The sequence below is a fragment of the Nothoprocta perdicaria genome, unplaced genomic scaffold (genome assembly GCF_003342845.1).
Source record: "Nothoprocta perdicaria isolate Ctin4 unplaced genomic scaffold, notPer1 scaffold_244, whole genome shotgun sequence".
Taxonomy (NCBI): domain Eukaryota; kingdom Metazoa; phylum Chordata; class Aves; order Tinamiformes; family Tinamidae; genus Nothoprocta; species Nothoprocta perdicaria.
The window spans coordinates 23,144-49,508 of record NW_020455471.1 but is presented as its reverse complement, the minus strand read 5'-3'; the positions used below and the strand labels follow the sequence as shown (position 1 = coordinate 49,508).

The following is a 26,365-nucleotide window of genomic DNA, read 5'->3' as shown; positions in this document are numbered from 1 at the left end:
GCCCCTCACCCGCCTTCCCCTCCGAGCGGCGCCATGGACGGCGGCGCGTTCGGCGCGGGCAAGGCCGGCGGCGCCTTCGACCCGCACGCCTTCGTGCGGCAGCCGCACACGCTGCTGCGGATGCTGTCCTGGGTAAGGCCGGCGGCCGGGCTCGCGCGGGGCCGTRCGGACCGCTGTGCCACGCACCGACGTGTGCCCGGCGGCACCTCCGTGCACGGCGGGCGTGCACACGCGGGCGTATATATGGGGGGTTCCGTATATGCATGCGTGTGCGTGCCTCTCCATGCGTGCGCCTGTGCCCGCACACGTTCGTCCGCGTTGGCTCTGTGGTTATAAATCCGGGGCTGTATCTCTATATGCMCGTATACCCCCCACCATGTATATGCGTGCAGCTGTGTGTGTGGCCGCGCTTATGGCCGCCTGGCTTGGGGTCTCGCTCACGGGGAAGTGAGGGGCGAGCGGGGCTGCTTTCCCTGCTGGATTATCGGGGGGAGGGGATATTGCGTGTTCCCTCTCCCCCCTTGCAAGCGGGCTGGTTTCGTGCAGGGGCCGTGGGGCGCCCGTGGTGGGTGCTGCMCTGCTTGGGTTGTTAGGGGGAAGGTAGGGGGCTGGAAGTCCTGCTGCATTTCGTCCTCTCCCCCTCACCCCTTCAACCTCTTTTCCCTGTAATTCCTTCCCACCCACTCCTGCAATTTGTTTCCCTTCTGTGCTAGGGAGAAAGGGGCCGGGGGCCAGGAGYGGCTGGGGGCCCTGGCAGGAGCCGTGGGGAGGGCGAGGGGGGTCCCACCAGGTCCCCCCGCTTTGCCGCCTGGCCCCGGGGAAGGTCTCCTGCTGTGACACTGATCCCGCGGCGGGGCCGGAGCRTATGTGCAAGAAGGTCACTGGGATTAAGGGAGCCGCGAGCTGCAGCGCGGAGCTGAGGGCAGATGGAGATGGGAGCCGGGAGCGGGGACGGGGAGGGGGCAGGCGGTGCCAAGGGGGAGCGCGAGCGCCGGGCCCGGAGCCGAGGCGCATGGGGGCCTCGCTCCGAAAAATAATGGCAATAAAAATACACCACGCGGGGAGAAGGGAAGGTGGCGGCTCTGGGAGAGGGGTGCCCGGCCTGTGGCGGCGAACAGGTCCCCTTGCTGTGCGTGGGAACGGGAGCAGCTTCCCTGCGGGAGGSGGCTGCGGAGCGCTGGATGCGGCCGCCCGGGCTTGTTTACCGCGCGGCGCACGGTGCGGCTACCGCGGCGAGCCGGGAACGCGGTGTGACCTAAAAACMCGGCCCCGCTCCTAATCTCTGGGGCAGAATTTCCTTTTCCTCTCTCCCTTTCTTTTTGCAAAACGACTTCATGCGAGCGCTGCAGGGATCTGGCTTCCCAAGGGTGCGAGGGGGAGCGGGAGGACGGCAAATACGTCTTTTTTTCTAGGCACCTTCTCTGCTTTGGTGGCACCCCGGTGCTGTTGGCTCTCTCCCTGAGCTCGGCTACCTGCTCTGTGAGATGTCCCCCAGCAGCAAAGGGAGCAGCGTCTCCTTGGGACCCCATGTTTTGCTGCSTGACCTTGACAGAGGACAGACCGGGACTTGCCCCCGGCAGCGTATGGCCGATCTGCTCTTGGCTGGAGAAATTAATATCCTTGTGCAGGACTTGGAGGTGCTYCAGGTCACCAGTCCGGCAAGGAAAAACTGGCCCGGCTGTCCCCGTGCAAGGCTTTGCGTGTGGCTTTTCTCCCCCTGCCTAGAAGTTCCTGCTCATGTTCTTCCCCAGCTTGTTTTTTTCTTGCCTCTTCTTCTTTTCTTGCCTTAGCTTCTCTCCCTCTGCGCAGCCARGGAGCCACAAGGTCACCTCAGGTATTTAGTTGCCTTTTTTTGTTGTTGTTGTTGTTTTTCTTTTTTAACTTGAAACCAAGGTGGCTTCTCATTGTAACCATCTAATCCGTTATGGCACCTTTCATAAATTGGTTGAACTTGACTTGAAAAACAAAATTCTTGGTATTCTTGGCCTTTTTGCTCTCTGCTGGGGGAAAGTTCAGTTGCTCTGGTGGCAAGCGCCTTCCACCATAAATCCATAAATCTTTTTTTTTTTTCTTTTAATCCATTTATTTTTGTGCTTTTGTGCCCTTCAGTTTAAATAATGCTTTTCCCTTCCTAGTATTTTCCCCTGAGTGTCTTTATAGGCTAAGTATGGTTGTGATTGCAGCCTTAATATTGCTGGGCTCTACAAGCCAAACTCTTCTAGCAATGATGGGCTCTCCCTTTCTATGGTTTCTATAAGATCCCTTCCATATGTGCTCTRTTGTATACTGGAAATACTTTGAAGGCCATCTCCCAAGATACCGTTTGCTTTTCTTTCTGCTCATAGTCAGTCCGTCGTGTCCCCCGCCAGGGCCATTTTGAAGCTCCCTTTGGCCCATCATGTGCAATGAGCTTCAGTAAAAGCAAAAGTTCTTGTCCCTTCCCTGGAGAAKGACCTTGTGCTCGGGTCATGCTGTGCCTTAGACTTCATTATAACACAGAGGTGCGTATGGCATTTTACCAACAGTCAGCAAAACTGGCTCTTGCCCATGGGGTTTGCAGGCCAATTTAGACGGCAGCARTTCCCCATTAAGAGCTGTAGGATCTGGAGCAGATGAGGTGCTATAAGATGGTGTATGCTGCTCGTTGCCCRCAGGAGATGGGTGAGTTTGCAGAGGAGGATGGATGAAGCACTTGCTGTTGTGAGGACGCTCAGGTTTCCTGGGAGCACTGGAAGGAGGATCCTAGAGAACRGTCTCTCCTGAGCATCTCTGATGAGAACACTTCCAAGGGGATCCATGGTGGAATAGGGGTCTTGCAGGGAGCGGACCTGCCTCGTGCAGCTGGAGTGAGACTCGCCAACAAAACCAACGTGAAGGTGGAAGGTGATGTGTCCCCAACAGAGACACAACCCCCAGCTTTTACTGCTGGAGATGGAGAGACCTGCCCTGGCCTGAGCTCYGTCACACAACTGCTGCCCTACAGTAGACAAGACATGGGTGCATGAGGTGGTTTTTTTACCACCCCGCCTTATGGTGGGGCTTTCAGCACCCTTAGGTGACACCCCGGCTGTGTAATACAGGGGCCATGCTCCAATGTGCAGCTCCAGGATCTTCTTGGAAGTAAAACAGACTGGTGTGGGCACTGTGATCCTGTCACACCTGGTCCTGCAGCYGGCGCTGGGGAGATGAAAGGTTCCTCTAGACCCTTCCTGTTTGCGTGGAGCCGTCCAGCTTCCTTTCAGACACGAAGCCCTTCTGCCTTGCTGCCCCCGGCTCCATAGCAGCTGTTTGGGGCTGGGAAGCTCCGAGGAGGGATGTGACCTGCAGCCTTTGAACTTCGTGCGGGCTCCATAAATAAGTAAAATGTTAATTGAAACAGGTCGTTTCGGGAGCTCCTGATTGCTTGGAAACCTGCTTGCTGCAGAAAGCGAGCGCTCTTCCATCTTAAAAGCCACACAAGCAAAAGGAGCTTGTTTTTCGGAAACTGGCCCAGCTGGGTGGCTGGAGTTAACCTGTTTCAAACTGCAGCAGCTCAGGGGGCAAAACAGCCCCTTCAAACTTGCTGTGTGGACAGAGGTGCCGAGTCTCCTTCCAGCACCAAGGGGCAACGTCCCCCTTGGAGGTTTGGTGACGAAAGGAGCTGCCTGCCCTCCCCCTCCTCCTCCATCACATGCTGCTCTCGCCGCTGCATCCTGTGGCTTGTGTAGATGTTTCAAGCTGAGATCAGAGCTCTATCCTTCATCTCTGCAGGCATTTCATGTTCGAGACAGCTCAGTCTGAACAGAGAAGCCAGGGGAAGGACAGGAGCTGCTGTCTGCAGGCCTCACCAYAGCAGGATCTGCTGTTTGCTCAGGCCAAGGCCAGCTGTAATCGAAATTCTGAGCTGTAGCCTGACGTTAGTYGTACGGAGGTTGAATGCTGTTTGTTTGGGGATTGAGGGTTGCATCAGTTTCTAGTGTGCTACAAATGAGGAGCATCTTTGCCAGCTCTTCCCGGGTCCTGCATGCTCCGGAGAGGAGATGGAAGGACAGATCGTTCCGTGTGTCATGTACAGCCCTGCCTGCTGGCAGTGCTTGACTAACGTCCAAGCAGGTTGGTGACCTGGCTGGGAGAGGAGGGCCAGCTGTGGCACGCCAGAGAGCCCCTTGCTGTGCCTTTGCCTTGGCTCCCTGCTGGCCTCGCTGCCCCTTGCGCACGCTGACACCTCGTGCCTCTTCTTCCCATGCCTGGACAGAAAGGACAGCCTTTGGTGTGGACTTGCAGTGACCCTTAGCTTATTGCAGGTGGCACGGCTTAGTGCCCGAGGGGCTTGTCAGTGTGAAACCAGCTGCAACCGCCACCGTTTGTTTGTTTTCCCATCACTGTTAAATTCAGCTTAGATGTTCCCAGTGATGTTTTACCCCCGTATCTGAGGTTCTCCTTGTTGGGAAGCGGGCTTTTGCCTACCTCATTGGTGAGAACAAGGTTCAGGCCTGGCCCTCGTGCATGGTGTACTTCTCTCCATGACYCCATGGAGCTGAGCACGGAGTCTTCTCCGTGACTTGAGGCACGGGGCCAGCTGCGCAGTCRCGTGACTGTGACTCCCACGCATGACATGGGAATGCAGCCCAAGCAACGGCTGCAAACGAAGGCAAGGGAAAGGAGGCCGGGTGAGCTCTGCCCCGTCCCTTCCGCCCGCAGGGATCTCCGTTGTGCCTGCTCTTCCTCGCTCCGGGGGTTCCCATGCAGACCCCGGCTAACACTCGCTGCCCCGGCTTGTTCGTGTGGTTTTTGCCCCAGGCGCCCTGCCTGCTGCCGGCGCGCTCGTGACGTGTTGGCACCCGATGAAGAGAAAGGCGGCACTACAAAGCATGTGACTTCGAGGCAAGCCCTGCGTTCAGCTCTTGGTGACGTCCTCTGTCCTGCGCTGGCTTCCAGAGGGTTTTGGGAGGCATCACTGGCCCTGGAATAGGGTGGGAAGCCTTGGTAAAAGAAGAATAATGGAAGTGCTCAGCTGGGCGTTATTAGGGATTGGATATAGCGGGTTATGCAGTTTCCAAAACAGCACTTCCAGGAAAGATCTTAGAGCAGGTCTCTTGTTAATGGTATTTGCAGATACCACTAAAATCTGAGAAATAGCACAGAGGCCATTCAGAATATGAGCAACAACTGAGATAYTCCCTTGCAATCTTCTATTCCAAATCGTGATAGGCACAGATGAGAAACAAAGAAACTGCATGACGATAAGAGGTGGCTAAGACAAACATCTGCAGCAAGACAGGACACCAGAGAGGTCTCGTGTAACCCTAATAGGCAGAGGCAGCACCAGATAGTGGTCCTCAACCTAATTTGGCACAGCCAAACCAGGGAGAGAGAGGTGTGTTGCTGGAAAGAAGACKGAACTCATCTTTATGGGAAAAACAAACAAACAGAAAAGCTGTGTTTTTCAGCCAGTTACTTCCCTGGATGGTGATTTGGTGGCATGGTGACTGTGGAAAGCACAGAAGGACCTGGACACCAACATGGAAAAGGGAGGGTACGGCCCAGGGGATTTGTCAGTAAGAGCAATGGGACAAAAGATGCTGTTTCACCTGCAAGTCAGGAAGACTGAGGCCCATGGGACTGGACTGAGGTTCTTGAAGTTGAGATGAGCCTGGAAATGCTTGTAGGAAATGGCCTGATGGGGGGTTCTCCTGCAGAGCTGGGGTCTTCCTGAGGCTTTTATGGCTGGCTCGGAGGGCAGCTGTATCGCTCCAGGGTCGGGCTTCTGGGGAGGGATCGCCGCTTTTACGGAGCCCTCGGGAGCAGGGCTCTGGTGGGAGGCGGAAGGGTTAAGGGCTGCCAAGCCGTGTGTGAAAACGCCGGCTGGCAAGTAAGCCCGCTCCGGATCCCATGGCAGGAATTAGGGACGCGGAGCCTTTCCCCCGGCATCACCTGCTCCGGCTCAGCCGCGGCTGGAAGGCTGGTGCCGCGCGGCTGCCGRCCAGGGAGATGAGCCTAATGGGAGGAGGGCACCGAACCCTTGCCTTTCCCATTGGATTCTCCAAGGAAGCGAGGACAACTGTGCACCAGAAGCCTGGGATCTTCCACCAGCAACCCTGGGGTGGCTCTGCCCAGCCAGGGCTGGTCCGGCCATCGAGGCCGTGGGCAGGAGCCGTTTGCTCCCCGCGTGACGCCGGCTGGAGCGAATAAACAGAGGCCTTCTGTTTCCAAGCTGCCAGCGCCGCGCTTATCAAAGGCTGCATATGTTTGCTTCAAAATGAATTAAATATGGGTAGATTTGATGACAAAAAAAAAAAAAAAGAATAATAATAGTAATAATAATACGCGCCTGCCCAAGGCTCTCCAAAGCTTTCCRCAAACTCTGTGAGTGGCTGAATGAAGATGAAAACTAGATCATCCCTGATTAGTCTCTCATTTGCACCCTCCCCTGTTCKTGCTCTCTGTTAAAATAGATTTATGCCTGGCCATTACCTGATCAGGCACAGAAGAGGTTGTTGCTTCATTCTCTCTGAGGTGGATTTGATTTTAAGTCCCATGAGAAATACTATGTCACCAAATGATTTCCTCTTTATAATACAATAAAGCAGGGGTTTAGGAGAGGGAGAGGAAACATGCAGCGCGACAGAGCCTGCGACCGGAGGGCATCTCAGCAAGGCAAACCAGCTTGCCAGAAACCCGTTTCAGCCGCATCCCTGCTACAGCCCCCTGGGAGACCTCGGGAACGGAGTCAGGAGGCAGCGTGACGAATTCCTCGGATGAGACGCAGGAAAATCCTAAGGCATCGCCCTGCTGTGGGTCCATCACATGACGCTCCGGAGCGCCTAATGCRCGGCTGGAAAGGGGCAGCGTGGTGGAGAACCTCACATGATGCTCAGGAGCGGGTGCAGGGGCAGGGSCTGTGGCGGGCAGGGAGCCAACGGGCACCTCTTGCCTTGGCCGCAATCGGATCCCGCAGCTCAGCGAGGGAAAGCAAGGGGATTTAYGGCAGGTTGCAGCCTTTTTGTTTATTCTGTTTATTCTTGTTTGTTTTGCCCTCTAATAGGTGAAATAAATGCTGATGTGAACCCAAAGCAAGAGAAACAGAGCTCTGGCAGCCACAAAAGCTRACAGCAGGAGAGACGTCGGCTCCCCTGGTTTAATTGGCAGGGTACCAAACAAACACCTAATTTTCGTGGTCTGTAGTCAGGTGCACGGAGAGTGGGGGAAGAAATAAGAGGAGAATGTGCAGAGCAAGGACTTACAGAGCCTGCCAGCCCTACAGTGGCACCGTGCAGCGTCTGGAGCAGTTTGAGCCGTGCCCCCTCGCACCAGGGATCTCTAGGAAGCTCTCAAAGATTAAACGGCATCAGTGCTGGGCTGGAACAGAGGCCAGCCCTGGCCTGGGGAGGGTACAGGCGAGCTCAAAGCCGAGCTCAAAGCACTCACAGGCGCGTCTGGTGAAACCTGCTGTGCCGAGTGCCTCGCTGTCGGGTCTTGGAGATCTCCAGCAAAAACAAAAGCCTAGAAAGATAATTGCAAAGGCTTGCRTTGCTGTAATGTTTAAGGAGCAGTGAAGTCAAGAAAAGCAGTGTCTCTGCTGACTCAGCCGGATCTTCTCTAGAAAATACTACAATGTATGCCACAAATGTGCACCTTCAAACAGATTGCGCACCTGGCCAATTAACGTTGCTCTTGCAGGCTTAAGGAAACCCTGTCAAGCTGAAATTCCAGCTACTTTAAATCCTGTTTACTTGCTTAAACAGACTGCCTGAAGAAATGAGGCCRCTGAGGTGCACGCAGCTATGAATGACTGTCTGTTTTTCCTGATTGAGCATGAGAAAGCAGCTAATTACCTCCTCCTACAGAACGGGAGACTGGCTTGCAATGAAAGCCCCGTACTGCACTGGGGAATATGAGGATTCAGTGCTTTGTGCTCGCTTCCTGTAAGTCTTTTGACAAACCACTTAACTTTTATGCATCTCAGTGTGTTTTGTACATCTCAGAATATTGCCGTCTTCCCCTCCTACCTCRTCTTGACTTTGAAGCTGTACGTGCATTTTGCTCCATTTACCTAGTTGCTGTGCACGAGGCCTTGCGAAACGGGGATTTGCTGTACAAAATGGGGGCATTTCTGTGATACAGTCACCATGCAGCAGTCAGGCACAGGGCAGATAGGGTTGTATCAGTGCTGCTGACGGTCAGTGGGTCTTTGTGAGTGATGCRGGTAGGATAACTGAAGCATAAATGCCTCATCCTGACAGATTTTTTGTGGAGTTTTGTTTATAATGCCCACAGACATTCATACTGTCCCTGATGCCTTGCCCACACATGGATTGCAAAATCAAGGAAATGCAAAATGCTCCATCTTCCACTATTACTTACTAAGTTAGTAATCTTCCACGGTGACTTGCTAAGTTAGTGATCTTCCACCCACACCCTTACTGACAAGGAATAATTGCTGTGGATCAGGTGTGCAACATATATATATGTGTGTATGTGTATGTATTTTTTTCTGAGGGCTGCAAGATCTGGACTTACATAATTACCATTTTTCTAGAAAATTGTTTTGCTGTGCTTTTGCAATAGCTTTTGGGTATACTGATATCACTGAGATAAACAAGTTGCAGCAGTGATTGCCTATTCTCCTGCTGTCCAACTCTGGCTGTTGCTTTGAAACTTGTGTTTTTGGGTGGTTTTTTTTGCCTACCAATTCTTGCCCGYTCTGTTTTATCCAGTGCAGCTGAAYGCTTCRGTGCTCTGATGGTCCTCGTGGCATCCTGCTGTGAGGGGCTGCCTTGTGAAGGCAGTGACAGGCTGACACAGGGAGCAAACCTTCTTCCTACCACTAACCTTTCCCTCTCTGGAGCACCAGGGAATGGAGTATGGATTATGAATACCAGAGCAGATATCCATAGGGAGAGAAACACAGGGAGAAAGAGACGTCCCTTATACTGCTGTGCTGTGGACTCTACTAATGCCAGAAGGTACTTTGTGGGGGGCTATTTTAGGATGTAGATGACAGGCGTTAAATCATATCTTGGGTACCTTCAGGCTGAGAAACAACTTCTAYTGTGTCACTCTTCATAGCAAGGAAGTTGTAGCATCTTGCCTGACAAGAGATGGAGAAAGGAAGTGAGACTTGCTACCTCTGCTTGAAAATTTAGGGAGGGTGATGGTTCCTCTGGTCCTTTTACTCTGAATATGTTCTTAATGAAGTGCCTACATAGGTAAGGATAAAAGAACAAATGCAAAAAAGCAGTTACTCTACTTCTGTCACTCCCCGGTGAAGGCTGTTCCAGACCAGCAATAAACCCAAGCAGAGTGACGATGTATCTCAGGATGTGAGCAGAGAAAACAGAGGGGTCTCTGCAGAGAGAGCATTAGAGAAGTTCGTTCATCCCATAATGAGTAGGCAGAGATTCACCATACAGCTTGTTGGAAGGGTTGACCCAAGTCAGGCAATCAACATTATATCATTTTTGATCCGTGAAGCAAAAATGAATCTTGGGTTATGCCTTTTTTTCTCATCTTTCAAAGAGAAATATATTTTTTTGTCTAGTGCTATGGAAAAACAGGCACCTACTCTGTAATCCCAATATAAGGGGATTGGTATTTCAGGTGACGGTGCCAGCTTTGGTAATAGCCTCACAGTCAGACTTCACTTCAAGGAGTTTGTCGGCTCTTCCTCAGGTGAGAGGAATACAAAGCTTACTGCAAATTATCCATGACACAGCTGTCAACAGTCTCTAGCTAAGGCCTGCAAGACTTCTCATTAAAAGATCCTGTATTTAATTGTGGGGTTTTCCTGACCTTCTGAACCATTCAGACTGAAATTTTGAAGTCTAGATCTTTGCTTCAAGGAGAAAGGTTTTTAATTTGCTCTTCTTTTTCACAATTTCAGTAAATAAATATATTAAAGTCTTGCTCCAATTTTCAAGAACAAGAAGGAGGAAAAATAAGTTGTTTTACTTCCATGCTGAAAAGATTCTGGTAAACTTTCTGAGAACCTGTGCAGTCCCCGTGCTTAGGGGCATGGGCTGCCAGCTTTGCTAGTTTGCTCTAGCGTGTCAAAAATATGTCCAATGTCAGCAACCCCAGTGTGACCAAATTGTGAGCCTTGGGGTGAAAAAATAATATGAGTTTCAATCGATAACTTGTTAGTGTTTGGCAGCCAGAGCATCTCTCTCTGATTGCAAGGGACTGTGTGCTGGCTTTTTCCTCTGGTTCTTGATGCCACGGCTCTTTGTGGCACAAATATTGAGAGCAGGAAAACTATTGATCCTGTGTGCCCTTGCTGCCTTTGCCTATAGCACGTAGTCAGCAAGGAGAAGGGCATGTCCTGAATGGAAAGTAGAGGGGACAAAAGTCTGAGCAAGGCAAGGAGGGACGACGATGTGGAAGGAGGACATTGGGATGAGGATAAAGATGGAGTCTGGATGGGCAAGAAAAATAGCCCAGAGAGCTGAATGAGAAAATGAAGGCCAGTGAGTGGAGACTAGTGAGGGGAAAAAGACTGAGGCAGAGGTCTGCACTGTGGATCTGRAGCCTCCAATCCCACTGATAACAGATTATGTATCAGATTGGCACTTACTAACCAGTTATTTATCCCTGTGTTTGCAAAGTTATGCAAGGACCAAGTCAGGACACCACAGACAAGTTGGGCAGCCCTGGAGTCCTAATGACAGAGCAGATCCTTAGGACTACCTGCACTCCCTGTAGGAGAGTTGGCCATCCCTTCGTTTTGTTTGCTGCTTCATTTGGGCGATTGGGAAGTGGTTACTGCCCCGCCTGCTGCACAGCCTGCCAGGCTCCCGTTGCGGGGATRACTCCCATGCTAGCGGAGCGGCAGGGTGAAACCCGCATGCTCATCACGAGTGCCCGTGCTCTGCTCTTGAGATCCCACTGCCCAACAGCTGGGGCCCTTGCAGGCAGCCAGGAGAACTGCTGCACACACTCAGGAGGGATTCAGTGCGTGAGCTAGGTGACTCATGGTGACATTCCATAACCCTGTTTGCACATTTACAGACGTCACCATCCAAAACTGCCAAGCAAAAGATGACTGTGAAGGGCAACTGTCTGGCACCACGGTTGTGGAGTTGSGAGGGCTGGATCTGACACACGCTGGGCCTCTGGGGTCTAAGATAKCCCTGTGAAGAAAAATCTGCACATGCCACTGTAATCCTCCTCTCCCTCTCCCATGGAAGCTGTGCTTGGGATATGAGGTTTATTTGGGTTGAGGGAAGGGGCTGCTGTAAATGTCACTGTGCTTTGGGGAACCTGCTGTGTCAAAGACAGAAGGCCCTGTAGCAGGAGACAAAGGCTAAGTCGGTGCATGAAGATTAAACTGGTAACTGCGGATTATGGCTTTCTACCTGGACTTACCCTTAATTCTACCYGATTTAAAAGAACATGCAGCTGTAGTGGCAGTGGCAGGTTGGGAGAATCATGGGCACTCTTCTTCTGCAGTTTTGATCAGCTTTTGGCATGGCCTGTGAAGGCAGTAAGCGCAAGAATCAGAAGAACAGCAAAACTGGATCATGCCAGTGAACGGGCAGGGAAGGGAGGACTCAGTGAGCAGAGAGGTGACTAAACATCTTGAGACAGCAAGCAGAAGTGAATGGTCTCAGTTACCCGTTGCGTGGGACAGCAACCGGCCGCAGTGCGAGTGGATGAGAAGAGAGAGGAGAGAATCTATCTGCCCCTTGTGCTTTCAGAATAGATGCACTTTACTCACCTAGATTTCCTGAATGGCTGGAAGAAGTGATAAAATACTGAAAAACGGCCCAGCGTGGCTGGACAGTGGCACTGGGCTGGGAGAGGAGGCCGTGCAGAACTGCCTGTGCTACCATCTGAGGCAGCCCAAAGTGATGGACGCTGTATATCCGCTCTGCCTGGAGCTGCAGGGGTGGTGTTGGGCCTGTGAAATCCATGGGGAAGGCTGCCAGCATATGGATGAGTGGGCAGAGTATGCACGCGGGTTGAAGGATGGATGGTGGTATGTGCTCTGCTGATGCAAAACCAGGGCGGAGAGCAGATGTGTGGAGCGCAGGGAGATGGGGAGAGAGGGAGCCTTGCGGAGCAAGCGGAGTTGTGGATTGTGGGAGGGTGAATAGGGAAAATAGAATAGTAATAGAATAGTAGCCGGATAGATAAAATTAGTGAAAAAAATGCGTGGTAGGAACAGTGTATTCCTAGAAGGAAAAAGAGTGGGTGGAAGAATAAATGCAGACTAAGAGGATTTCTGTTACTTGGAGCCCTGTTCTACAGACACCTCTACTAAAACTGCATCCTAATTTACACTGCGTTGACTCGCTGCGTGTCTGCAGGGAGCCACCCTTACTTCACACTGAGACTGGTTTTGCTTTAGATCAGATGGACAGAAAAAAATCAGTTTACATGTGTCCTATTTTAAGTTAATCCTCAGCAATAAAATAAACCCGTCTCCCCAGTAAATTCCCCGTGGCTGCAGTCCAGCCGCGGCGGTGGGACAGGAGCCGCGCGCAGCAGAGAGGTGCCCGTGAAGGGCAGCTCTGCTCCTGCAGAGTCCAGGCTTGGCCTCACGTGTCTCCCGCCTCCCTCCCCACCAGCTGTTCTCCATCGTGGTGTTCGGCTCCATCGTCAACGAAGGGTACGTGAACCGCCTGGACGAGACACAAGAGCACTGCATTTTCAACCGCAATCGCAACGCTTGCAACTATGGCATTACGGTGGGGGTCCTCGCCTTCCTCAGCTGCCTTCTTTACCTGGCTCTGGATGCCTACTTCCCCCAGATCAGCAGCGTCAAGGACCGCAAGAAGGCGGTTCTCTCGGACATTGGAGTCTCTGGTAAGCTCCTTGGGGCTGGTGCAGCCCTCTCTACCACGGGCTAGGGAGAGGGAAGGGTCTCTTAGCACCTCAGACAGGAGGCTCTCTGCTGGGAGAGAGCTCTTTGGGCTGCTGACACTCGCAGGCCTTCCCTTTCTCCTTTTCCTCAACCAAACTCTTCTTTTGTCCTTTTTCTTTTACAATGTCATTCCTTTTCTCTCCTTCTTCACCACTTCTCTCTTGCACGCTTTCTCTGAATGACCTCCTTCCTGTGGCAGCTCTGCAGGAACCTTCTCTATTGCCCAGTAGCAGGTTAAGGAGAGCAAAGGCAGCTCAGTGTGGTGGCCTCAAGTGTCTACACGCACTGATGTCCCCCTGTTAATGACAGACAACCACACACATGACCTGCAGGAAAAAGAAGCATCTGGCTGATGTCTCTCTGCTGTTCTCTGTAGACACAGCTTAGAGGAAATCCTTTTGGATCAGCATGTTTTTTCTTCCTGCATGCTTGTGCTTGCYGAGGCTGAGTGTAGATGTCTGGAGGTGGCATTTTCCTCTTCTCCAGCTTCAGCACAAGTGCTTGAGCCACATCTATTTCAACATTAAACAAATGATGAGGATTTCATGCAGGCAGACTACATCATTCCTCCTTAGCCACCTGTGCTGGCAGCTGAGTCCTCTTCTGATTTACTGCCAGATCCTCTCCACCCCGACTAGTGTGTAGAAATGGCAGACAGAGCATGTGTGTGTGTGCATGTGTAAGGCAAGGTGACAGCATCATGATCATGCTGCGATCCTGAGTCACTGCCCTTTTGTTTTTTCTTTTTTACATCAATACAGTGAAGCTGCTCAATTAAACACCCCCTCCCTCCCCCCAAATCATCCAAAGAACCACAAATGGAGTGAGAACAGGAGTGGTTCCAGCATCTGAACCTGTTTAGGACTTGTGGCTTGGAAGTTTGTTCATGTTTAGCACATTTGAGCTCTGTCTGGCAGTCCTGTGTGATGGGATACAGAGAGGGGCAGGAATAGGAACATGCTCCAAAGACTCCAGTATTTAGTTTCATTCCACTTAGAGATGTCTGTTTCCCTACCCTCCAGGCATGTGGTTACACATGGGGGAGATAGTGAGTCTCAGTCCTCCCCACCAGATGACAATCTGATTCCAGCCTCCAAATCTACCCATCCTGGCCCYTTGCCCAGGGTGCTGGGATGCGGAGCCTGCAGGGAAACGCTGTGGTGCCCTATGTTGCTTTTCTGTCTGTTTTCCAGTGCTTWCTTTCCTACCTTGTTTTCTATTATAGAGTGTTACCCACCTTTGGGAAAAGGTGCAAAACTGAGATGCTATTAGTAAATGGTGCAGAGTGTTAATGTTCTCTCAACACCTCTCTTTAGTGTATGGGCCTTAACTCTGCTAACCTGAGGAAAAACTGGTCACTGGGCAATTGCAGTCTGGCTGCTTCCCACCCTTCTGTGGTGCCTTTGGAAGAAATTGCTCTCTGCTTGTCCTTGGAGGACAGAGTTGCGAGGCAGTGGCTGTTTGAGAGAGCCCAAATGCTCTCTCCTGTCCTGGAAGCCCTTCAGACTCTCTCCCAATGCCAAATGCAAGTCCTGTGACCAACCCAAAGACAAACAAACGAGAACTCCTGACACTAACACTCCTGATGTCCTTTCTGCAGACACCTGTTGTCACCTTGACAATTTGGACACCACCCGAGTTCAGACAGGCTGCACAGAGTTTGCCCCGGTCTGTAACACAGCAGAGGATCTCACRGGGTTGAAGGCTCAAGAGAAATACAATGCCTATGTGATCTGTTGACACTGACCTTCTTGATCTCTTTCCTCTTTCCGTTTGGCATGATGGTGGTGGTCCACCCCAGCCTTTTGGGCATTCCTGTGGTTTGTTGGCTTCTGCTTTCTGACCAACCAGTGGCAAGTTTCAAAAGAGGAGGACAACCCAATGAATGAGGGAGGCGATGCAGCCCGAGCGGCCATCACRTTCTCGTTCTTCTCCATCTTCACCTGGGTGAGTAAAACAGCAGTGTCACTGGATCAAGTGTCCTCTGCAGCGTATTAGCTTGGGAGGGTAGAAGGTGCCTGCCTGAGACTGATTCCCKTTGAAATCCCAGTTCACATGGCTTCTGAGGCTAAGTTGGGCACAAGATGCTGGAGCATTAAATATGGCAGAAATGAGAGTCCCATAACCCATCCAGGGGTGGCCTTGACATACCTCTAATATAACCTTGGACAAGCCAGCTTCCCCCAGCACATTTCCCCATGCGTCAGAGAAGCACTAGCACCCTCAGACACTGAAGACAGAAGGGCTCTCCAGGCCTGGGGCTGCACTCTGCCTGTTTTGTTCTGTGAAATGTCACCGGTGGCCACAAGAGGCTGCAGAGGGTGTCCCTCAGAGCTCTCACCGTGCAGTCTGCACCTGTGATGGCAGGCAGCTCTGTGTCACTGAATCACTTAGAAAAATGACAGTAGAGCCTCTTCAGACTTCCCTTTCCTCAGCAATTCCTTACCTGGGAAGGCTGTGATGTCCAATATAATTGTTACCCACAATTTCATCCCTGCCTCCAAAGCCCTATTTCGGAGTGATTTTTGTCTGTAGTGATGAGAGCCAAACAGGACAGCATTTTAGGCCAGTCTCCCTGTGGGTGCCTTGGGTGCATCTGTTCAAGGAGATATTTTATCGACCTTCTACATATAGGCTCCTGCCAAAGAGCCTGTATGTGAGAGCTAACGTGTGCTCATCGTGTAATTTCCTATGGCTTTATCTTCTCCCTTCAGGTGTTTTTTGAGATTATTATGCCCAGATAGGAAGGGTGCTCTCACCCAAGGCTCTTAGAGAGGGAGGGGGGCTGCAAGGGCTCCCCCAGAGTCTTTCTAAGAGGAAGATGCTCAACAGATGCCAGCACCTATCATGGTCCTCTCCTGTGCATGGGCTGCAGGTGGCTGCATAGACAGCCTTTCCTCCAGCTCCTTCATCTTTATGTATTTATCTATTTATTTGATTTCAGTTGAGTGCTCTGGTTTGCTCTTACATGCTGATTCTCCTCCCCATGCCCTCTCTGTCTCCCCACAGGGCGCCCTCACGTTTCTGGCGTTCCGGAGGCTCAGAGACATTACTTTTCAGGAGGAATACAACACGCTTTTCCCTAACTCCCCATCCTTGCTGCCTTAATTACCCRCACTCACGAGGGGAGCTTAGGGGAAGGGGTTGCAGATGGAGGAGGCCGCTGAGCACAGACACTTCCAACTCCCTCAGCATGGGTTTCAGTGTGGCATCRTTGCAGCCTGAGATGGCCTTTGAACAGGAATGGGTCCAGCCATCCACTGAATGCCTAGTTTCCCATGGGGAGTTGGAACTGGCAACTTCTGCCCTTCTTCTGCCCCCTTCTCTCCCACCCCTGTGCCCTAACTAATCCTGAGTAACACCGTTGTGCCTTTCTCTCAGTGACTGATCACAGCTAATATTCCAGCCAGGAGAYGCCATCTGCTCCCGCCGACACATCTTTCCCATTTCCGTGCACCCAGGGCGGCCCCTGACCTCGCTTCTGTCAGGGCTGCTCTGTGCCGGGGAGCCGCGCATGCCGGGGTGCGCGCTGCTGCGCCCTGTGCCGAGGCACCCGCAACCCGCCCCAGTGCCCGAGCCTTCTTGCCAGCCACCCCGGCCTGGGGAGCGGCCGCTTTGCCTCCCTACCCTTCCTCTCACGGCCTGTGCACCTACTGGCTGCTTAATGGCAGGGAAAGGGTTATTGGGGCTCACCACTACCTCACTACTATGGGTCAGAGCCTCTTCCTCCGGGCCTCTGGGGGCTCCAGGTGGACCAGCTTGTATTTCCAGCCCAGAAATGAGCTTCCTGAGGTGGAGCTGGGGCAGGTTGCCTCCCCGGGGGAAGGAGACGCTTAATTGGATATCCACGGGCTGTCTGAGCCTCTGCAATCTGTGCCACGTCAGTGAAACCCCGCTGGTGCTCTGGAGATGCCCCGCACACCTTGGAGCCTGCTGTGAGCCCCGGCCGGCTCCCGGGGCCGCTGGGCTCCCAGTTGTCCCGGGTCACTGCCGCCTCCCTCCCAGCGGGCTCGCGCTTTCTCAGGGCAGCCTAAGTCTCCTTGTCCTCGGGGGTGTTTTGCTGCTGATCTTCCCGATGGGCTTYGCGCACTAATCCGTAACCGCTACTAACGCCCCTGTTGTTTGTTTCTCTTTCTCGATGTGTTCTCCCTCTCTTTCTCCCGTCCCCTCTCTGTCTCCCRTCTCTTTCCTGTATCCGCTCCCCCAAAGGTGGGCCAGGCGTTCCTGGCGTATCAGCGTTTCCGCCTGGGTGCCGATTCGGCCCTCTTCTCCCAGGACTACATGGACCCGAGCCAGGACTCCGGCATGCCTTATGCTCCCTACACGAATGAGGAGGATGCCACGGACACGGTGGGGACGTACCAGCAGCCCCCTCCGGCAGACGCTTTTGACACGGAGACACAAGGGTACCAAACGCAGAACTACTGAGCCACCGATGCCCCTGCCCCTGCCCCTTTCCCTTCTGCCCCTGTCCCACTGCCGGCAGAAAGCCAAGGCACAAAACAGACACGTGCGTAGTGGCACAAGAGGTGGCTCTCAGCTATGCTCCAGCCTTCTGAGTCATCTGTTTTTATTTATTGTTTTTAAAAAAGAAAAAAAAAAAACAAAGCGCCCCATTATTTCTTCCTTCTCCTGCCCTCAGAGTTATCCACCAGAACCAAGTTGTTCCAAATGTGTCCCTGTGTTGCAGCAAGAAGGGTCCCCCTTTCCCTTCTCCCCCTCCTCCCCCTCCGCAGGGASGAAGGATGCGGTTCATTCCCTTGGTGGACAGGAGAGATTTGGGGTTTTGGCACCAGCAGAACCGAGGAAAAAGGTGCTAGGGTAGGAAAGGAAGGCGTGAGAGGAAACAGGAACCAAGAGGTTCCTGGGCGAGCTAGTGCTGTTAAAGGCTGGAGCAGATGTGGGAGCATCCAGAGTGGCCCCAAGGGCTGGTTGCCCAGGGATGGGGGAGGACATGAGGTGGCAATAGGGGGGCAGGGGTGACAAGGAGCATGCAGGCATGCACGGGGCGGGTGGGAAAGGGTCCCCACGCGGGCGCGCAGAGACAAAGGTGCTTTTCTCTCCCGCRCTGGTGAGGGAGGGATGCTTTATTTTTAGAGGATATGGGGAGGAATGGTATCAAACAGGGTGGGAGGGAAAGGGGGAGGGAGCACAGAGAGAGAAAGTGGAAGGGGAAGGAGGAGGATTTGCAGGTACAGTCAAAACCAGAGACACATCTGTAGATTTAAACAGAAGAGACTCGGCAGAGTAGAGGCACAGTACCACGAGGGTCACCGTGTCCTCAGCTCCTTTTTGGACTGAGTTTTGGATTGAGCCGGTTGTGTTTTTTTCCCTGTCGTCTGTCTGTCCTAGTTGCAGCTCTTGGCAGCGTAGCAGGGTGAGGCAGGACAGGGAGGCTGCRTCCCTGGCACCACAGGAGGGACGGAGGAGGTGTGTGTGCCTAGGAAGTCCTTGGCCCCAGCTGGGCTGTTTGAGAGAGTCCGCTCAGAGGGAGAGGAGAGTTTTGCCATTTCTTCTTGGTCAGGAGGAGAGGAGGAGGAGAAAAAGCAGCTTTCCCTCATGTCCTGCTGAATCCTCCTCCTTTTCTCGGCTACCAGACTGCAAAGCCTCTCACTGACCCCATCTCTGTAGTGCAGCGTGTAGGAATGCAGCAGGCCTCCCCCAGCAAGAAATACTGCTGCTATGATGGCCAGCCTGTGTCTGGCTGTTACCAAGTAGGAAAAGGTGCCGTGCCTTCCCAGCTGAGCTCTGTGCTTTGCTTCCCACTCAGATGGGGAGTGTACAGCATTCAGTTCAGCAAAGCAGGCTGAAATGGAAGAATTTGCTCTGTCCTTGCAAAACTATTGCAGCCAGGCTTGAAAACTGGCATGRCTATTCCTTAGCCAGCGCTCCTTCYGCAGCATCTGGAATCCTGGCTGTCTTTAAAGCCTCACCTAGGTGGCAGTAGTGACTGCCAGACAGAGCCTGTGTGGCTGCTTTTCCACATACATGGTGATGTTGTTTGGAGGAGAGATGCTGCTTTGCAACCACACTATTCCAGATTAGAAGGAACGTTTATTCCAGAAAAGTGTCCCTAAAAGGAAGTAATTCAGMAATAGCCGCCTGGACAGTTTTCCCCAGCACAGACACCTCTCAGAGCACAAGCGTCTGAAACACAAGGTCTTGGAGCAGTGAGGAGCTCCTTTCCCTGGGCTGCYGGCCTGGTCCACGTGACACTGGCCTGAGTGGCAGAGATCAGGAGCAGACCCCGAGCCCATAGGTGCTTCCCTTGTGTGTTCAACCCATTCCCTGTAGCACTTCCAGGAGTCAGGAGGAGAGGACACAGCTCTAGCTTGAGGTTGYGTGAACATCTTGTCTGGAGGACACCGAATCCTGATTCATTAGGATTGTCATTAGGACAGCATAAACCATYTAGGTTACCAGTCCTCCCCCTTCTTCTAGTGTTAGTTCTCTCCAGCTTTCCCATTGGGACAGGGAAGGGATAGAAAGCCTAGATTTGCAGACCATATTTCCACATTTCTCCACCATACTTGGACACAATTTCTACTTGTCTCAAGCTTTCAAGGGCTGCTCAACCTGCCTGTAGGGCAGAGAAAGAGACATGGCAAAGGCCGGGACATTTCCTGCAGGCTTGTGTTGTGGATAGCCCTCCCTATGGTTTGCTATCCCATGCTGTGGTTAACCGCTAGTGAAGGAGGAGAGCGGGACCAGCAGACCTGGTTGAAACAGRAGGAGGAAGTTGGCACATCCCTTGCTGTGTGACTCTGAAAACAGTACTGTAAATAGGAAGGGTATTTTACAGAAGGARGCCCCTCAGGCTTCTTTTTGTGTGGGACCGACCTAATATTTAGGTTTGGGAGGGGGTTACTTTATTGAGAGAGGTTTGTTATGACTGTGGCTGTGGGGGGAGCTCCCTCCAGTCTATCTCTTCTTGCCCAGGGGAGGGCAAAGAAAGGAGGACAAGGTGGAGGAGRAGAAAAACCAGTATACTCAGACTCATCTGTATCATCCTTCATGCCTTCATTTTGGGTGAGCTGGGAAGGGAGGAACCAAGAAGAGGGGGAAGCTACAAATAAGCAGCCCTCAGCACAAAAATGCAGCATGCTTTCCAGGAGGAACTGCCCATCATTTGTTCCTGCTCATGAGGAGAGTGAAGGCCTGGGCCTAGGAGAAGGAGGTGTGGGCTGCCAGACTGGCAGGGGTGTCATCTAAGGGTCTGCTTTGGCATACACCTTGGGACCTGTCCCTTCTCCCATGGAAGCAACACGGGTGCTGCTTTGCCCCTTTCCTCCTTGTCACAAGTTGCAAGACGGGGACTGCCGTGGCAGGGGGTGCTTCATGAAGTACAAACCTGAGCAGCTTTTCACTTTTGCTCACAGGAGAAGCTTTACTCTCCTGGGGTTAACTTCCTTTCAGCCCTTGCCCTACAGGCCTGGTSACAACAGGGGTAGGATTCATCTTCTTTGCAGGTAGCTCCTTACAATGAAGTTTCCCACAACATGGGCCACCTCTGCAGCCAAGGGCTGCCTGAGGCTCYTCTGTTGGGGGGCTGCCTATTTCTGATGGCCACAGGCACAGCCTGGGCAGCTGCCTAGGACACGGCCCTTTTAGACCCTAGACATGGGTGAGATCAGTCCCACTGTAGGCATTAGGAAACAAGAGGGAAGGCCATATAAACCAACTGATACAGAGGCTTTCTGCCCGTTCTGCCATTTGTCTGGATTACAGAGGATGTTGTTGCTGAGTCAAACGTGAGCACAGGTCCTCCTGTCTTGTAAAACCCCCAAGTAAAGGACTGTTAGAGAAGCAGGGGCTGTGAAGGGCAAAGAGGTGATGAAACTTTGCCCCCCTTCTGTGTAGCTTCTGTGTAACACTCCAGCCTCTTGGTGGGTATTGAGGAGCAAGGTTCCCCCATCCCCAGCTCACACACGTCCCCACCATGCTGTCACCTCATCGAACACCCTTCCCCTCTGCATTATTCCCGCCAGTTCCCTCAGGGGAGGAGTGCATCTTTAGCCCCACATCTTCCACCAATATAAGCGCTTGTGAGGACCTGGGAAAGCAGTGATGGTTCCCACAGGAGGCTCCGATCTGGTCTCAAGAGCTTGCACGCAGGCGAGGAGCCCGGAGAGCACCTCACGCAGCAAGTCCAGAGCACCCATCCAGACATCTCAGCTGCTTTGGTGGCATCTCTAACACCATCCGGGCTGCCCTGCCCCTCCCCCTGCCTGTGTATAGTATATATATTATATATATATATTTAAAAAAGATGTATAATATAGAGCTATACATATATACGTATATATGATGACTCACAGATGGCCTGCTGCATACAGGACCCCCAGAGTGGACTTGTCTCGGCCCGAGTGTCCCCTTCACCCTCCAACCCTGGCCCTGTCCATTCCCAACCCCAGCTGCAGCGAACCCCACCACCGCGGCACCTGTGTTTACAATGTCCTATATATTTGTGGTTAACAAAGTGAAGGTGGTAACTACTGGTGTCTCAATAAAGTTATGACATTCAAAATAACCAAACTGTATCCAAAAAAAAAAAACCCAAAAAAGGCTGATTTTCTTCTGTGTGAAAGGGTGGCTTTTCCAGGCCGCTTGGCCTGTCCAGGCTCCTGGGTTCGAACCTGGCTGGCCTGCTGGTTTCTCTGTGACTGAATGGAGGGGAGAGACCTAAATAGGGGCCATTAGTGAGAGGGACGTTTCAAATGGAGCTAACAGTWCCTCGTTTGTCTCCTCTTGTCTTTCAAACCTCCACGCTGTTGAGCATCTCTGTGTAACCAGCAGGAGACCATGGGAAGGAGCTGGAAGTACCACATGGGAAGTGAGGGGCTGGGGAGGGAAGCAGGTTGTCAAAGGGAGGTAGGAGATATGGATGGGGAATATACAGGAATATAAGATACAGACCAATATGAATGTAAACATCAGTGGCTTCACATCTAGGGAAAGAAGATGAGTTTATTACTTCGATGCATCTGCCTGTATTCACCTATGTGTGACTTTTGCTGTCATGTCTAGCAGAGTATACATTTTCAAAACATAACAAAATACCGAGAAATCAGAGCTCTCAAGACACTACAGAGAGTGACAGATACCACTACAGAGAGTGACATTAAAATGGAAATGTCACTTAAACGTGCAATAAAATTCAAAATGCCATCCCTTCCCGTACTCGGGTAAAGCTTTCCTCTCATCCCCTTCTAATACACCCATYGCCCAAGTACCTGAGCATCGTGTGTGCCCACCCTTGTGCAGCCTGGGGACAATAAGCACGGGTACATGATGGTGAGATGGTGAACAGTTGGTCCCTGGTGCCCCAGACTGCCTCCCTCCATGTGCACACACACACACACACACACACACACACACACACTCTGCTTTCCTCCGAGTTGCCTGGCTTCTTTTCACGTAAATGAAATGTTCACCCACACATGTGGTGTAAGCTGATAAATACTTAACTTGTCCCTTGATCAGTCTTTGCTTGGGGAAAGCAAAGATTTGCTTGTGCTTGTGTGTTCTGAGCACATGAATCCATGGAATCCATAGAATCCATGGCAGCGTGGAGGAAATATCCTACCCACCAAAAGAAAACTGTGTTGACAAATGTAAGCATTAAAACTCATGAGGCAAAATGTTACCCAAAAAACAAGCATTTAAGATGAATAGGGCTCCAAAATGATGAGTTTGTCTMTTCTAATTATTGGAAATCCCTTTATTTGCTTTCTTGTATTTCAAGCTCTTACGAGTCGTACTTTGAAGCCCTTCCCTGCAGCCATGAAATCTAGACACATAATTCTGCTATAAAGTTAAAAAAGAAGAAATCTGTACGTAGTCCCAGGGCTCTAGGAGCTGGGGCTTTCTTTAGTCCACTGTGGACCTCAATGAATTCCTATGTTTCAGTACAGCTCCTCTTCCTTCCTTTGCAAAATGGAGCCGGCTCACAGCGCTTTACTAAATCAGTTCTGTGAATCTTGGTTTGCTCTCTCATCCTTGGGCATGAGCCCTCCCTCACCATTCCCCTTCTCCTTGCTGTAGCTGTCCCACTTTGGCCCTCTGTCTGCCTGGAAGGTGCTGGAGGAAGGACGCTGCAGTCTCCTCCACCTCCTCTGTTCAGGGYCTACCTGAGTAGCCCTTTTCCTCATCAAGCCTCATCAAAAACCATGACCTTCCCCACAGCCCCAGCCTCCATCATCACCAAAAYTGGCCAGAAAAAGAATTCCCTAAACCAATCCCACTTGTGACCAGTAGAGAGAAACAGAATGATGTGATGGCTTTTGCTGGAGAGCCTGTAATTGCTTCTCCTGGGTAAAGTTTGTGAGCGCCTACAGCAGCACCTTGCAGAGCCTGTCCTACCGACACGGTGCTGCCCCAGGGCACGGGGTTTAACAGGCAACATCTTTCATCCATCGGCCCAGCAGAACGATCATGTTTCCGTTTTCCACAGAGAAATCGTTTGTAAAAACAGCAAGATAGTTGTACAGCTTGGCACCAGAAATGCTGTGTATATAATACCTAGCACTGGGAATAGAGAGGCAATGAGAAACAATAAATACAAAAGGAGAGAGAGAGGCGGGGGGAAGAGAGAGGAATGAGAAAAATGGGAATTTTAAACTGACACGAGAGAGGGAGCTGCATTTTAAGATGAATTTATTTGTGTATGGATGAGGTTCAATGGCCAATATCCTGTATTCTTGGGGAGATTTTGGCTGTCTCGTACAGCATGGTAATTTTTTGGAGAAGATTTCCTAAATGCAAGAAGCATAGATAAAACAAAGGGAAAAGTGAGCTGGATCAGTACAACCAGCAAAAACCCTGTTGGTGCTGTATTTCATTTTGCAAGTGCTGCATAAAGGTCTCTGTGAAGAGTTATTCACGAGGCAGCACACAGGCAGCCGCAGCAGCAGCGCTCTCCTTTGGAAGGCTGCAAAATGCCGGGCAAGGATCCATTTAGCACTGCAGGCAGCCCTGCTTGGTAAGTCTTACCATGCCCTGTTTGCAGAGCAAGTAAAGTGCCTTGCTGAAGGTTAAACTGGAGGCTGGGTGGCAGAGCTACAGGAATAKCCAGGTAGAATCCGGCACGAGTATTTTCACCATGTGAAAATGTTTTATGCTAGAAAGGCTGCAGTCCAGCCCAAAGGGGAAGGAAAAGGGTAACACAGAATGGCAATAATCCATAAGAACTGAAGCTGGACACATTCGAATTAGGAACAGGGAACACTTTCAAATGCATGAGATGACTAATCATTATACAAACAAGAAAAAATGGCAGCTTCTCTATCTTCAAAAAAAAAAAAAAAAGTTGTTTTCCTCACTCTGGGACTATGAGATCAAATTCTGCACCCACACACACCCCTACAGACCCTACTCTTTTTAGGCTCATGGGGAGTCATATACAGATATAAGAAGTCAGAAATGTCTCTTAAATTCCCAGTCCTGCGGTGCAACACACTGCGAGCCCATGCAAAGCCTTCTGTGCAAGGACAGGCTCTGCCCGTGCCTACCAAGGTGCACGACTGCAGCTCTGAATGTCATTAAATAAGCGCAAACCTTTGCTGCAGTGCTGGAAAAGGTGACATTGTGTTTTAAAGCAATAGCTCGTCTGATGCTTTTTTAATTACAAGGACAGTGCTGTTCTGCACGGGTTTCTGCAGCACCACGAATTTTTAATTCGGGTAAGAAAACAAATCCTTATTAGTCCTAAATCTGTTATTCCTGATTTTAATTTTAAAGCAGACTGAAGCCCCATTCCTATAATTACTTGTACCCGCTCACAGCTTCACAACCAAGAATAGTCCAAATGACATCAGTACCACCAAACAGATACATAAAGCTAAACATGTGGAAACTTGTTTGTAGACTGAGGTTTTAGATTTAGCATTTCCTTCCATCTTTGGACCATATATAATCTTTAAAAATGTATTCCTGCCTGCATCTCCAAGTCAGCTTGAATGGCTGATAATTTAGGAGTCTTGCACAATGGGAAATGATATGAACTCCTTGTATATTTGGAAGAAAAGAGATACAATTAAACAGACAAAGGATTTACAGGAAGAGAGCTGGAATCCTCTGGCAGGGGTCCCCAAAGCGAAAGCCATCGTTCTATAGCATGAGGCTAATTAACTGGCAATTATTTCTGAAGCGCATCTGAATCTATTTGCCACAAAGATGCCATAAAAGGAGTATCAGGTGGCTGCTGGAAGCCAGGACTGCTCAGCACTCTCACCCTCAGCACAACTGCACTGCTGCACAGGGCTAAAACTGCACAACAGGGCATGTTGAAGACCCTCCAGCTCTGATTCCCATGGAAAAAATGTGCTTTTCCTGGACCCCCCTGGCGCTGTGACCAGTCTTCCTGCCTTCGACACCAGTTATGCACCTGGAGGGCTCTCCAGCTGGAGGTGGAGGGAGGTGGTGGGAATGATGCCTGCATCTTCCCTCTTGCATTAGCTGGGCTGACTAAGTAGAAACTCTTTTCTGGAACTGTCTACCTCAGCCTAGAAAGGCAAAGGCTGGTTCTTAAAAGAAGAGCACAACCAGCTCTGTTTATCTGTTGCTCAGGTAGAAACTGCAAGTGGATGTGTTGGCCTAAATTCACCTAGGGGAATCTACTGGCAGGAGGTGGAGCTGATTGTAGTCTAGCTGAGGAGCTCAATAACTGTYAGTGAGCAATTTTACATATACAGATGCCAAGTATTGGCACCCAAGATCCTCTACATCCCAAGTGAGGGGCAGAGAGGTGTAACAGGTGGATTTATGGCACCCATGAAGATACGCTCCAGCCTGAACTAGTTCAGCAGGCAGCTCATCTCAGTGCTGGTTCTACTTTGCACTTGCACTGCGTTTTGCAGGGAGGTTTCAGTCAGGACAGTGGAGAATCAATCAAGGTGACGCCTGTGAGCTGCTGAGGACACGGTCCCACCAAGTCCTTGTTGTGGCTCCATGGGAGGGAGGGAAAGGGCCTCAACCACCCTGGCAGCGCAGGCAGCCCAAGCAAGGGCAGTGGAGGCCTCCCGAGGGTACCTATAGGGCAAGGGCACTGCCACCGGCTGGCATCTTGGTTTAACCATGCTCAGCCTCTTCCTTGAGAAGCACACAGAGAACCAWGGTGGCAACAGGCTGCCAGGCCTGCTTGGAGCTCCTGGGCACCCAAGAGAACCCCACAGGACCATAGGGTTCCCAAAGGGGCCACCTCTCCTCCCACCTCTGCACATGGCAGCAGGGACGGGACAAAGGCGCTTCCTTCTTTCTGCGCTGGTGGCCTCCAGGTGAGGCTCAAGAGATGTCTCAGTTTGATTGGGAAAAAAGAAAAGGCAATCACAGGAAATATATATTAATTTATGATGTGCATTATTAATTTACAATGTGCACTATGAATTCATAATGCGTATTATTAATTTACACCACAGCGATAACTACGTATTCTATCGCTATATATCGAACGCAAAGCCCCCCTCACGGCCCCAACGGCCGCCGCAGGGGGCTGGCGTAACGCGCATGCGCGGAGCCGCCGCG

At 51.4% G+C, this 26,365-nt stretch overlaps 2 protein-coding genes across 3 annotated transcripts in view; both read left to right on the top strand.

The window, feature by feature from the left end:
• The first annotated feature begins 25 nt into the window (after positions 1-25).
• SYNGR1 (synaptogyrin 1) lies at positions 26-18,300 on the top strand. Of its 2 annotated transcripts, none has more exons than XM_026039901.1 (4): positions 26-132; positions 12,549-12,786; positions 14,646-14,791; positions 17,054-18,300. In XM_026039901.1, the coding sequence occupies exons 1-4, from the start codon at positions 34-36 to the stop codon at positions 17,270-17,272; spliced, it is 702 nt and encodes a 233-aa protein (XP_025895686.1). In that variant the 5' UTR covers positions 26-33; the 3' UTR covers positions 17,273-18,300. The 2 variants fall into 2 exon arrangements, with proteins under 2 accessions (XP_025895686.1, XP_025895687.1); XM_026039902.1 differs by lacking the exon at positions 17,054-18,300 and adding an exon at positions 15,854-16,984.
• A 3,832-nt stretch (positions 18,301-22,132) lies between these two features.
• TAB1 (TGF-beta activated kinase 1 (MAP3K7) binding protein 1) overlaps positions 22,133-26,365 on the top strand; it is a 13,217-nt gene continuing 8,984 nt past the window's right edge. Inside the window, exon 1 of the mRNA XM_026039852.1 lies at positions 22,133-22,138. Coding sequence (XP_025895637.1) covers positions 22,133-22,138 — 6 coding nt within the window. The remainder of the gene's footprint in view (positions 22,139-26,365) is intronic.